This window comes from Entelurus aequoreus, linkage group LG13 (assembly GCF_033978785.1).
Source record: "Entelurus aequoreus isolate RoL-2023_Sb linkage group LG13, RoL_Eaeq_v1.1, whole genome shotgun sequence".
In the NCBI taxonomy this organism is placed as follows: domain Eukaryota; kingdom Metazoa; phylum Chordata; class Actinopteri; order Syngnathiformes; family Syngnathidae; genus Entelurus; species Entelurus aequoreus.
The window spans coordinates 5,613,245-5,628,164 of record NC_084743.1 but is presented as its reverse complement, the minus strand read 5'-3'; the positions used below and the strand labels follow the sequence as shown (position 1 = coordinate 5,628,164).

The 14,920-nt window shown below is 30.4% G+C and overlaps 1 protein-coding gene across 5 annotated transcripts in view; it reads right to left on the bottom strand.

The window, feature by feature from the left end:
* atm (ATM serine/threonine kinase) overlaps positions 1-9,557 on the bottom strand; it is a 103,488-nt gene extending 93,931 nt beyond the window's left edge. For all 5 annotated transcript variants that reach the window (XR_009828239.1, XR_009828240.1, XM_062067315.1 and 2 more), the window contains exons 1-3: positions 9,385-9,557; positions 8,950-9,043; positions 3,220-3,338 (exon numbers count right to left, since the gene is read on the bottom strand). Coding sequence is in view for 3 of the 5 variants with exons in the window: in XM_062067315.1 (XP_061923299.1) it covers positions 3,220-3,338; positions 8,950-9,021 (191 nt within the window). In the remaining 2 variants the exon portion in view is untranslated. The remainder of the gene's footprint in view (positions 1-3,219; positions 3,339-8,949; positions 9,044-9,384) is intronic.
* Positions 9,558-14,920: the final 5,363 nt, after the last annotated feature.

Sequence of the window (14,920 nt, the reverse complement as noted above, 5' to 3'; positions counted from 1 at the left end):
ACATAAACCCACAAGTTGGTCAACTTTGACAACCAACTTAGTGGTGAGAAAGACACCACAAGACAGCTTTTATTTAACGCTTTGTGAGGATTATGATGAATTGTTGATGTAAAGTCTTTATCTTTATCCCAGTTAGAGCAGACATTGTGCAGTAAGTGATTGTTTTATTATGTTTGTATATCTTTTTTAGCACTTAGCAATACTGCTACATGATGCTTAGTGTTTGACTAAAGCTGCATCTGTTTAGCACACAGCTTCTAAAACGTGTAGTGCATCCTCCTTATATTCAGGCTCAAAAATAGAAGTTTCTGAATCATCATTTGTCCCAAAATAGTCTTTGTTGTCTCTCATTAGGTCTGCCATGATTAGTAGTCTTGTTGTGGTTGTTGAAGGGAAAGTGAACGTTGTGATGTGCCGCCGTATGCTTAAAATTATGAAAATATGTCAACTTTGACATCCAACTTAGACCCGGAGATGGCCAGAAAGACACAAAAAGACAGTTTTTTTTAACCCTTCGTGAAGATGATGATGAATTGTTGATGTTAAGGAGAAGATATAAACATCCCATCAGTCTTTATCCCAGTGTTAGCAGACATTGTACACTAAGTGATTTTTTAATTATGTTTGTATATCTTGTTCAGCACTTAGCAATACTGCTACATGATGCTTAGTGTTTGACTAAAGCTGCATCTGTTTAGCTTCTAAAACGTGTAGTGCATCCTCCTTATATTCAGGCTCAAAAATAGAAGATTCTGGATCATCATTTGTCCCAAAGTAGTCTTTGTTGTCTCTCATTAGGTCTGCCATGATTAATAGTCTTGTTGTGGTTGTTGAAGGGAAAGTGAACGTTGTGATGTGCCTCCGTATGCTTAAAATTATGAAAATATGTCAACTTTGACATCCAACTTAGACCCGGAGATGGCCAGAAAGACACCAAAAGACAGGTTTTTTTTAACCCTTTGATAGGATTATGATGAATTGTTGATGTAAAGGGGAAGATATAAACATCCCATCAGTCTTTATCCCAGTTAGAGCAGACATTGTACAGTAAGTGATTGTTTTATTATGTTTGTATATCTTTTTTAGCACTTAGCAATACTGCTACATGATGCTTAGTGTTTGACTAAAGCTGCATCTGTTTAGCACACAGCTTCTAAAACGTGCAGTGCATCCTCCTTATACTCAGGCTCAAAAATAGAAGTTTCTGGATCATCATTTGTCCCAAAGTAGTCTCTGTGTCTCTCATTAGGTCTGCCATGATTAGTAGTCTTGTTGTGGTTGTTGAAGGGAAAGTGAACGTTGTGATGTGCCTCCATATGCTTAAAATTATGAAAATATGTCAACTTTGACATCCAACTTAGACCCGGAGATGGCCAGAAAGACACAAAAAGACAGGTTTTTTTTAACCCTTTGATAGGATTATGATGAATTGTTGATGTAAAGGGGAAGATATAAACATCCCCTCAGTCTTTATCCCAGTGATAGCAGACATTGTACAGTAAGTGATTTTTTAATTATGTTTGTATATCTTGTTCAGCACTTAGCAATACTGCTACATGATGCTTAGTCTTTGACTAAAACTGCATCTGTTTAGCGCACGGATTCTAAAACGTGTAGTGCATCCTCCTTATATTCAGGCTCAAAAAATAGAAGTTTCTGGATCATCATTTGTCCCAAAGTAGTCTTTGTTGTCTCTCATCAAGTCTGCCATGATTACTGATTTACTGACGACTTGTTGTTGTTGAAGGGGAAGGGAAAAGTGAATGTTGTGATGCGTCTGGGAAATTAATACGCCGCCGTGTGATTCAAATGAGCAAAACACATGAATATTACATATTGTTATGAATGTTACTACATTACATATACACTTACAGTGTGTATATAAAATATGTAAATATTACATGTTATTATGAATGTTACTACATTACATATATACTTACAGTGTGTATATAACACTTAAAACGATGAAAATATGTAAATATTACATGTTATTATGAATGTTACTGTATTACATAAATACTTAGTGTGTATATAATACTTAAAACGATAAAAATATGTAAATATTACATGTATTATGAATGTTACAAGATTACATATATACTTAGTGTGTATATAAAACTTAAAACGATGAAAAAATGTAAATATTACATGTTATTATGAATGTTACTATATTACATATATACTTACAGTGTGTATATAAAATATGTAAATATTACATGTTATTATGAATGTTACTACATTACTTATACACTTACAGTGTGTATATAAAATATGTAAATATTACATGTTATTATGAATGTTACTACATTACTTATACACTTACAGTGTGTATATAAAATATGTAAATATTACATGTTATTATGAATGTTACTACATTACATATATACTTACAGTGTATGTATAATACTTAAAATTATGAAAATATGTAAATATGACATGTTATTATGAATGTTACTGTATTACATAAATACTTAGTGTATATATAATACTTGAAACGATGAAAATATGTAAATATTACATGTTATTATGAATGTTACAAGATTACATATATACTTAGTGTGTATATAAAACTTAAAATGATGAAAATATGTAAATATTACATGTTATTATGAATGTTACTATATTACATATACACTTACAGTGTGTATATAAAATATGTAAATATTACATGTTATTATGAATGTTACTACATTACATATATACTTACAGTGTGTATATAAAACTTAAAATTATGAAAATATGTAAATATTACATGTTACTATGAATGTTACTACATTACATATATACTTACAGTGTGTATATAAAATATGAAAATATTACATGTTATTATGAATGTTACTAGATTACATATATACTTACAGTGTGTATATAAAACTTAAAATGATGAAAATATGTAAATATTACATGTTATTATGAATGTTACTATATTACATATATACTTACAGTGTGTATATAAAATATGTAAATATTAAATGTTATTATGAATTTTACTACATTACATGTATACTTACAGTGTGTATATAAAACTTTGATGGAGGTGTTTGAATGTTTTTTTAAGCTCCATTGTTCGCTGACTCTTGCTAATTTACGAGTTAGAATGCATAAAAACAAGAAAACCATGCATTGTTGTCTTACGTTAGGACTGTGAATGATAGACAAAGTTACAAAAGTGCAGTTCCCCTTTAAAGAGTGACAAGAAAACAGAATATGATAGAACACCTGAAAACGGCGTCCCAGGTGAGTTGCTTGGAGCCTTTCGTCTTAGGTGCTGAGGTGCGATCGAGCTCTTGCACCACCTCTGGAGTGCGTATGAGTTGTCTGAAGCGCTCGGCTTCTCTCTGCAGGCATCACACACAATGAACACATCAGAACATCTCACTCAATACTAGGGCTGCAACTAACGATTCATTTGATAATCGATTAATCTGTCGAATATTACTTAGATTAATCGATTATTAATCGGATAAAAGAGACAAACTACATTTCTATCCTATCCAGTAATTTATTGAAAAAAAACCAGCATACTGGCACCATACTTATTTTGATTGTTTCTCAGCTGTTTGTAAATGTTGCAGTTTATAAATAAAGGTTTATTTTTAAAATAAATAAATAAATAAATTTAAAAAAAAGTATTAAAAAACAAAAACAAAAAAACCTCTGCGCATGCGCATAGCATAGATCAGGGGTCACCAACACGGTGCCCGCGGGCACCAGGTAGCCCGTAAGGACCAGATGAGTAGCCCGCCGGCCTGTTCTAAAAATAGCTCAAATAGCAGCACTTACCAGTGAGCTGCCTCTATTTTTTAAATTGTATTTTTTTACTAGCAAGCTGGTCTCGCTTTGCCCGACATTTTTAATTCTAAGAGAGACAAAACTCAAAATAGAATTTGAAAATCCAAGAAAATATTTTAAAGACTTGGTCTTCACTTGTTTAAATAAATTCATTATTTTTTTTACTTTGCTTCTTATAACTTTCAGAAAGACAATTTTAGAGAAAAAATACAACCTTAAAAATGATTTTAGGATTTTTAAACACATATACCTTTTTACCTTTTAAATTCCTTCCTCTTCTTTCCTGACAATTTTAATCAATGTTCAAGTAATTTTATTTTTTTTTATTGTAAAGAATAATAAATACATTTTAATTTAATTCTTAATTTTAGCTTCTGTTTTTTCGACGAAGAATATTTGTGAAATATTTCTTCAAACTTATTATGATTAAAATTAAAAAAAATTATTCTGGCAAATCTAGAAAATCTGTAAAATCAAACTTAAATCTTATTTCAAAGTCTTTTGAATTTCTTTTAACATTTTTGTTCTGGAAAATCTGGAAGAAATAATGATTTGTCTTTGTTAGAAATATAGCTTGGTCCAATTTGTTATATATTGTAACAAAGTGCAGATTGGATTTTAACCTATTTAAAACATGTCATCAAAATTCTAAAATTAATCTTAATCAGGAAAAATTACTAATGATGTTCCATAAATTATTTTTTAAAGTTTTTCTCTTCTTTTTTTCGGTTGAATTTTGAATTTTAAAGAGTCGAAATTGAAGATAAACTATGTTTCAAAATTGAATTGTAATTTTTTTCGTGTTTTCTCCTCTTTTAAACCGTTCAATTAAGTGTAAATATCATTAATTATTAATAATAACATAGAGTTAAAGGTAAATTGAGCAAATTGGCTATTTCTGGCAATTTATTTAAGTGTGTATCAAACTGGTAGCCCTTCGCATTAATCACTACCCAAGAAGTAGCTCTTGCTTTCAAAAAGGTTGGTGACCCCTGGCATAGATCCAACGAATCGATGACTAAATGAATCGGCAACTATTTTAATAATCGATTTTAATCGATTTAATCGATTAGTTGTTGCAGCCCTACTCAATACACAAAGTGAGTTTCTTACTTCATATTTTCATTGTAGACACAGTGTCCTTTTTTCTTAGCTTTTTGTTGGGGTTGATTTACTTTTATTGTACTGAATTTATATTTGTTGAGTGCCATGTTTGGAACTATATTGAACGATCGTATGACGCAGCAAGATAAAACTTGGCTTTGACTGAGCTTTGCCCATTCCAGGAGATTTACCAGTCCAGATAATAGTTACAGAACCGCGACTAAATCCAGGACCCATGTCTCCAGGGCGACGGAAATGGTAAGAAAAACTGATATCTGCACAGACACAAACTACTAACACATTGTGACAATTTTTATTGAATATAGAAATCTCTGAAGGCTGCCCCATATAACACATATGGAAAATGGGAGGACTTTTTTGACTGCCCGTTGCCATGGGATGCAATATTCAAATGAATCTACAAAACTACTATGGATAAGCAAAATCGTTATTTTCAAATTAAAATGATTTTTAACTTCTTTCCCACGTGAAAAATGTTAAAACTATGGAATGTGACAGAGTCAGATGATTGCCGATTTTGTTGTCCACCCTGCATTTGTTTTGGTATTGTCATATTGTGTCTTCGTTTTGGGTGGAAGTTGAAAAAATGTGTTTAAGGATTGGTTTGTTTATGAAGCTTGATGTGATTTCTGTTATTTTAGGAGAGTTCATTGACAGTCATGATTTAGTCAATTTAATTATAGTACTCTGTAAAAGGTTTATTTTTAAGGGAGGAAAACATATATTCAATTAGTATTACTTTCTTTAAAACATTTATTCAGTATTTTTTTTACTTCAGAAAGTTATATGGTTGAAACCAATAATGATGCCAAAAAACATAAAAAAAGATGGGAAGTCCTCAAATGCTTATTTTGAAAATGTAATTTTCTTTATAGATTATATGCAATCGGTTGTGGTGTTTCCTAATTTGAGTGTACATAAATGAAGGTGTGTGTTGCTGAGCCCGACCTGGACATACACTACCGTTCAAAAGTTTGGGGTCACCCAAACAATTTTGTGGAATAGCCTTAATTTCTAAGAAGAAGAATAGACTGTGGAGTTTCAGATGAAAGTTCTCTTTTTCTGGCCATTTTGAGCGTTTAATTGACCCCACAAATGTGATGCTCCAGAAACTCAATCTGCTCAAAGGAAGGTCAGTTTTGTAGCTTCTGTAACGAGCTAAAGTGTTTTCAGATGTGTGAACATGATTGCACAAGGGTTTTCTAACCATCAATTAGCCTTCTGAGCCAATGAGCAAACACATTGTACCATTAGAACACTGGAGTGATAGTTGCTGGAAATGGGCCTATGTAGATATTGCACCAAAAACCAGACATTTGCAGCTAGAATAGTCATTTACCACATTAGCAATGTATAGAGTGTATTTCTTTCAAGTTAAGACTAGTTTAAAGTTATCTTCATTGAAAAGTACAGTGCTTTTCCTTCAAAAATAAGGACATTTTAATGTGACCCCAAACTTTTGAACGGTAGTGTAGTCTGGACTGGACCTGGTTTTAAGAACCCATTGAACAATCTAATTTGGGGGCGGTATGGCGTAGTGGGTAGAGCGGCCGTGCCAGAGACCTGAGGGTTGCAGGTTCGCTCCCCGCCTCTTACCATCGCTGCCGCTGCCTTCACCTTTGCCCCCGGTGCCGCTCACACCAGTGAATGAATGATGAATGAATGAGTTGTAAAAATGAATGATGGGTTCTCACTTCTCTGTGAAGTGCTTTGAGAGCCTTGAAAAGCGCTATATAAAATCTAATCCATTATTATTATTATTATTAATTTCATTGACAACCTGGTCTGGTGAAGATAAGGTCTTTTTTTTTTTAAATTAATAAAATAAGATAAATAAATTTAAAAAACATTTTCTTGAATAAAAAAGAAAGTTAAGTATAAAAACATTTACATTAAAAATAGTAATTAATGAAAATGACTAAAATGAAGTGTTAAATGTTAGTACTATTAGTGGAGCAGCAGCACGCACAATCATGTGTGCTTACGGACTGTATCCCTTGCAGACTGTATTGATATATATTGATATATAATGTAGGAAGCAGAATATCAATAACAGAAAGAAACAACCCTTTTGTGTGAATGAGTGTAAATGGGGGAGGGAGGTTTTTTGGGTTGGTGCACTAATTGTAAGTGTATCTTGTGTTTTTTATGTTGATTTAATAAAAAAAAATGTTTTAAATAAATAAAAACTACTAACACATTGCTTGTAGAATAGCTTACAGCAGAGATGTCCAAAGTGTGGCCATCTGCATCCCGCAGCTTATTTTTGAATGGCACATTCTAAAAATACTATTTGGGAAAAAAACATTAAAAAGTGGAATAAAGCAAACAAGAAAAACACAAAACTACCATGGAGGTTGTTTTTCTTCTCCTTAAACCTGTCATTGCCGGGAAAAATATAATGAATCAAAGTCAATGTTGTTATGAATTATTGACCTATGGAAGGCTCCAATTATTTCACAGCAAAAATGTTCCACTTTGAAATATTTTTTTGGGGAAAATATTGCATATTTTGTGTTTGGCATAAAAACAAAGTTTTCTTTGATATAAAAACGGCATAAAACAAACAAAAACATAAAATAAAAACATAAAATTGACAAATAGTTCTGAAGTTAGAGACTTAAGTGTTGAAAGTGTATTAAAAAAGTATGTCTTATTGTTCACAAGTTGATAAGTGGGACCTTTTTGGATCCCCAAGAATTTTAGTGGGATTCAACGGTCATTGCTCAAAAATAATAATGAATCAAAGTCAATGTTGTTATGAATTATTGGCCTATGGAAGGCTCCAATTATTTCACAGCAAACGCTCCACTTTGAAATATTTTTTGGGGGAAAATATTGCATGATTGGTGTTGTCACTAGATCAGGGGTCACCAACTTTTTTGAAAGCAAGAGCTACTTCTTGGGTAGTGATTAATGCGAAGGGCTACCAGTTTGATACACACTTCAATAAATGGCCAGAAATAGCCAATTTGCTCAATTTACCTTTAACTCTATGTTATTATTAATAATTAATGATATTTACACTTAATTGAACGGTTTAAAAGAGGAGAAAACATGAAAAAAATTACAATTAAATTTTGAAACATAGTTTATCTTCAATTTCGACTCTTTAAAATTCAAAATTCAACCGAAAAAAGAAGAGAAAAACTTCAAAAAATAATTTATGGAACATCATTAGTAATTTTTCCTGATTAAGATTAATTTTAGAATTTTGATGACATGTTTTAAATAGGTTAAAATCCAATCTACACTTTGTTAGAATATATAACAAATTGGACCAAGCTATATTTCTAACAAAGACAAATCATTATTTCTTCTAGATTTTCCAGAACAAAAATTTTAAAAGAAATTCAAAAGACTTTGAAATAAGATTTAAATTTGATTCTACAGATTTTCTAGATTTGCCAGAATAATTTTTTTAAATTTTAATCATAATAAGTTTGAAGAAATATTTCACAAATATTCTTCGTCGAAAAAACAGAAGCTAAAATGAAGAATTTAATTAAAATGTATTTATTATTCTTTACAATAATAACATTTTTTTTTACTTGAACATTGATTTAAATTGTCAGGAAAGAAGAGGAAGGAATTTAAAAGGTATATGTGTTTAAAAATCCTAAAATAATTTTTAAGATTGTATTTTTTCTCTAAAATTGTCTTTCTGAAAGTTATAAGAAGCAAAGTAAAACAATTAAGGAATTTATTTAAACAAGTGAAGACCAAGTCTTTAAAATATTTTCTTGGATTTTCAAATTCTATTTGAGTTTTGTCTCTCTTAGAATCAAAAATGTCAAGCAAAGCGAGACCAGCTTGCTAGTAAATAAATGAAATTCAACAAATAGAGGCAGCTCACTGGTAAGTGCTGCTATTTGAGCTATTTTTAGAACAGGCCAGCGGGCTACTCATCTGGTCCTTACGGGCTAGCTGGTGCCCGCGGGCACCGCGTTGGTGACCCCTGCACTAGATCATAAGTAGCCATACAATGAATGCAGCTCATCCTACAGTATGATGATGAGCACGTCTATTTACCTTCCTCTCTGTAACTTTGTCATTCTCCAGACCCCTGCAGCACACCAACAGATCATGAAGAGCCAGACTCATAGTGCCTCCAAGTTGGACGATGCTGTAAACATGTACAGTATGTTTGTTTATGTCACCTGCAGGTATAATGCACACATGACTGCACATATAGATCTTTGATCTCAATGGGATTTTACCTGGTTAAATAAAGGCTAATAATAATAATATAGGCAATGGTCATACCGGAAATGACATCATTGTCAGTCAACTACTAAATGACCGGTTAGTTAACTCATCTGGTAGTTATATAAACAAGAGTATAAACAATGGTAGTTATATAAACAAGAGTATAAACAATGGTAGTTATATAAACAAGAGTATAAACAATGTTAGGCCTTACCCGGTGTAGCAACACGCATGCTAAAGTAGTGCTTCTTGGCTTACCTTCGCGCGATGAAGTGACAACTTTGAATGAGTCGTCTCGCAGGAAGTTGCACATGTTAGCTGATGTGCTACTTGGCCATTTGCTCTCACATGAAGTTGCACATGTTAGCTGATGTGCTACTTGGCCATTTGGTCACGCGTCGACGCAGAGAAACGAAACAGGAAATTCCCGCCTCGGGAGCCACAGGCGAATGCAGCGTCACTTCCGGGTTATTGTGTGACGACATGAATAAACATTACAAAAGTTAAGAGTAACCCAAACATTCTGGATAATATTGTTATTTTTCAGAGAATCACACTTATAAATTTGAAACGTTTTTTTTCTTATTTATTTTATCCAAGTTTTTTTTTTTTTAAAGTTTTTCTTTTTTATTGAACAACCAACAAACATGCATTTATAATTCACTCAACAGTCAAGGCACTTTCAACAACAAGGAAAGAAAAACTAGAGACGCCCGATATATGCTTTAAAATGTAATATCGGAAATTATCGGTATCGGTTTTTTATTATCGGTATCGGGTTTTTTTTGGGTTTTTTTATTTTTTTATTAAATCAACATAAAAAACACAAGATACACTTACAATTAGTGCACCAACCCAAAAAACCTCCCTCCCCCATTTACACTCATTCACACAAAAGGGTTGTTTCTTTCTGTTATTAATATTCTGCTTCCTACATTATATATCAATATATATCAATACAGTCTGCAAGGGATACAGTCCGTAAGCACACATGATTGTGCGTGCTGCTGCTCCACTAATAGTACTAACCTTTAACAGTTAATTTTACTAATTTTCATTCATTACTAGTTTCTATGTAACTGTTTTTATATTGTTGTACTTTCTTTTTTATTCAAGAAAATGTTTTTAATTTATTTATCTTATTTTACTCATTTTTGTAAAAAGTACCTTATCTTCACCATACCTGGTTGTCCAAATTAGGCATAATAATGTGTTAATTCCACGATTGCATATATCGGTTGATATCAGTATCGGTTGATATCGGTATCGGTAATTAAAGAGTTGGACAATATCGGAATATCGGATAAAGAAAACAAAAGCAAATACAGATAGAGTATTAAATATTAATAAATAATAATAATACAAAATATATATATTAAAAATAAATAAATAAATCACTTTAAAATGTATTTAAACAAAGATATACATTTAAGGGCTTTTGTACTCTTAATCATTCCCCAAGATTTGATTGATAATTGTAAACCATTTAGCCCATTAGAAAATGTAGGCCTTACTTTCATAAATCAACATTTATGTCGAATATGTTTTGCCTGGAGCATAATAATGTGATTTCTTCTGTAGCAGTGGTCCCCAACCACCGGGCCGCGGATCGATTGGTACCGGGCCGCACAAGAAAATAAAAAAATATTTTTTTATTTTTAATTTTTAATTAAATCCACATAAAAAACACAAGATACACTTACAATTAGTGCACCAAGCCAAAAAAACTCCCTCCCCCATTTACACTCATTCACACAAAAGGGTTGTTTCTTTCTGTTATTAATATTCTGCTTCCTACATTATATATCAATATATATCAATACAGTCTGCAAGGGATACAGTCCGTAAGCACACATGATTGTGCGTGCTGCTGCTCCACTAATAATACTAACCTTTAACACTTCATTTGACTCATTTTCATTCATTACTAGTTTCAATGTAACTGTTTTTATATTGTTTTACTTTATTCTTTATTCAAGAAAATGTTTTTAATTTATTTATCTTATTTTACTAATTTTTTTAAAAAGTACCTTATCTTCACCATACCTGGTTGTCCAAATTAGGCATAATAATGTGTTAATTCCATGACTTTTTATATCGGTATCGGTTGATATCGGTATCGGTAATTAAAGAGTTGGACAATATCGGAATATCGGCAAAAAGACATTATCGGACATCCCTAGTTGTGAGCAGTTTAACCTCCTCAGGTACTGACTTCCACACATTTGCACTCCTTGCTGACCAGGCCCACTTACTGAAAGTGCAGAGGAATATAACGGTCACCTCTGACAGAGCGTGGAGTGACACGCTCACGGCTCTTTCTTTGGCTGATGAACCCTGCCAGAGGATCTGGAGCCAATTCATGCAGTACTTTACTTTTAAGTCTGCAAATGTGTGAAGGCTGGCCCACTTTAAAATACTGTATTTTGCTAGAATGGCACAGTGATGATAGTGTCAAGGTTTTTTTATCCATAACTTTAATTGCTTGTTTGTACAAGATGTCCAATGGTTTTGTTGAACTCTGACCAGCCTGAGACCAGCTGGTAAGACAATAGTTGAAGTGGCCGAAAATCATCGAATGCAAATACAATTTTGCAGCTTCAGTTGACATTTCATTTCGAATTGAACGAAAATTTGCGAGATGAAACTTGATTATTTTACACAATTTGCCAATATGGGCTTTAAAGGAAAGCTCTGAATCTGAGGTGGCGACTAGTCCAGGGTGTACCCCGCCTACTGCCCGAATGCAGCTGAGATAGGCTCCAGCGACCCCTCCGTGACCCAGAAAGGGACAAGCTGTAGAAAATGGATGGATATTTATATTGGCTGACAATTTATTCTTTCTCCATTGATATGTATGTTGGGGTCAGATGATACTTTTTTTGTTTTAGTTACTGACAATATGACCTGGTCCCTACACACCAGAGCTCTTGTAAAAAGAGCTCAGCAGCGCATGCACTGTTTGCGTGGGATGAAAAGAGCACAGCTCCCTCCCCCCGTTCTCAGCACATTCTACAGAGGCACTATAGAGAACAACTGCATCTCTGTCTGGACTGGAGCCTGCAGTGCCTCTCTACCTCTAACAACCAAAAAGCTGTGAAAACGATGATGCTGTGTTCCAAATTTAAAATTATTTACTGAAATTGAGTGAGCCTATGGCTTTGCACTTTGTTTGTTTTATATATATATATATATATATATATATATATATATATATATATATATATATGTCTTAATTAGATTATCCAAAAAAATAGTGCTCGATACCGTGGTAGAGCGTAATATGTATGTGTGGGGAAAAAATCACAAGACTATTTCATCTCTACAGGCCTGTTTCATGAGGGGTTTCCTCAATCATCAGGAGATTATTTTTATTTATTTATTTATTTTTCCCTCAATCATCTCCTGATGATTGAGGAAACCCCTAATGAAACAGGCCTGTAGAGATGAAATAGTCTTGTGATTTTTTCCCCACACACACATATATATATATATATATATATATATATATATATATATATATATATATATATATATATATATATATATATATATATATATATATATATATATATATATATATATATATATATATATATATATATATATATATATATATATTTATATATATATATATATATATATTTATATTATATATATATATATATATATATATATATATATATATATATATATATATATATATATATATATATATATATGTGTGTGGGATATATTACGCTCTACCACGGTATCGAGCACTATTTTTTTTTGTGGATAATCTAATTAAGACACACACATATATATATATATATATATATATATATATATATATATATATATATATATATATATATATATATATATATATATATATATATATATATATATATATATATATATATATATATATATATATATATAATAATTTCCCTTGTGGATCATTAAAGTTTGTCTAAGTCTAAGTCTATATATATATATATATATATATATATATATATATATATATATATATATATATATATATATATATATATATATATATATATATATATATATATATATATATTGCATTCTATTTGAGTTACTTTGAATTTACAACCCCCTGGTGCTGTTTTGTACTGTTTTTGTACTTATTTTGTACTTATTTTGTACTTATTTTGTACTTATTTTGATTATTATTTCTCAATTGTTTGTAAATGTTGCAGTTTATAAATAAAGGTTTATAAAATAAAAAAGAAAAAAATAATAAGAAAAAAGAAAAAGAAAAAAGAAAAAAAGAAACGTGAGCAACATTTTGTTGCTGAGTTGAACTTGATTGATTAATTGAACTTTTATCAGTAGAATGCACAGTTCAGTACATATTTTTCCCTCAATCATCTCCTGATGATTGAGGAAACCCCTCATGAAACAGGTCTGTAGAGATGAAATAGTCTTGCGATTTTTTCCCCACACATACATATATATATATATATATATATATATATATATATATATATATATATATATATATATATATATATATATATATATATATATATATATATAGAATAATTTCCCTTGTGGATCATTAAAGTTTGTCTAAGTCTAAGTCTATATATATATATATATATATATATATATATATATATATATATATATATATATATATATATATATATATATATATATATATATATATATGTATGTATATATATATATATATATATATATATATATATATATATATATATATATATATATATATATATATATATATATATATATATAATAATTTCCCTTGTGGATCATTAAAGTTTGTCTAAGTCTAAGTCTATATATATGTATATATATATATATATATATATATATATATATATATATATATATATATATATATATATATATATATATATATATATATATATATATATATATATATATATATATATTGCATTGTATTTGAGTTACTTTGAATTTACAACCCCCTGGTGCTGTTTTGTACTGTTTTTGTACTTATTTTGTACTTATTTTGATTATTATTTCTCAATTGTTTGTAAATGTTGCAGTTTATAAATAAAGGTTTATAAAAGAAAAAAGAAAAAAATAATAAGAAAAAAGAAAAAGAAAAAAGAAAAAAAGAAACGTGAGCAACATTTTGTTGCTGAGTTGAACTTGATTTATTAATTGAACTTTTATTAGTAGAATGCACAGTTCAGTACATATTCCGTACAATTGACCACTAAATGGTAACATCCGAATAAGTTTTTCAACTTAGATAAATCAATTCATGGTAAAAACTCCCTTTAAGTTTCTCAATACCCGACCTGTTTTTTGTGGCTTTAAAAAAGAATTAGAACTCTATGTTAAAACACTCTCTACCTCTAACAACCAAAAAGCTGTGAAAACGATGATGCTGTGTTCCAAATTTAAATTATTTGGAACACAGCAAATTATCTTTGCACTTTGTTCGTTATACATATATATATATATATATATATATATATATATATATATATATATATATATATTTTGCATTCTATTTTAGTTACTTTGAATTTTAAACCCCTGGCGCTGTTTTGTACTGTTTTTGTACTGTTTTTGTACTGTTTTTGTACTTATTGTGATTATTATCTCTCAATTGTTTGTAAATGTTGCAATTTACAAATAAAGGTTTATGAAATAAATAAATAAATAAATAAAAACAAACAAACAAAAAAAATACTTAAGCAACATTTTGTTGCCAAATTGAACTCCAGTCAAATGAACTACAATACCCAGAGTGCTGTTCGGCATAAGTATGTACTTCCGGGTC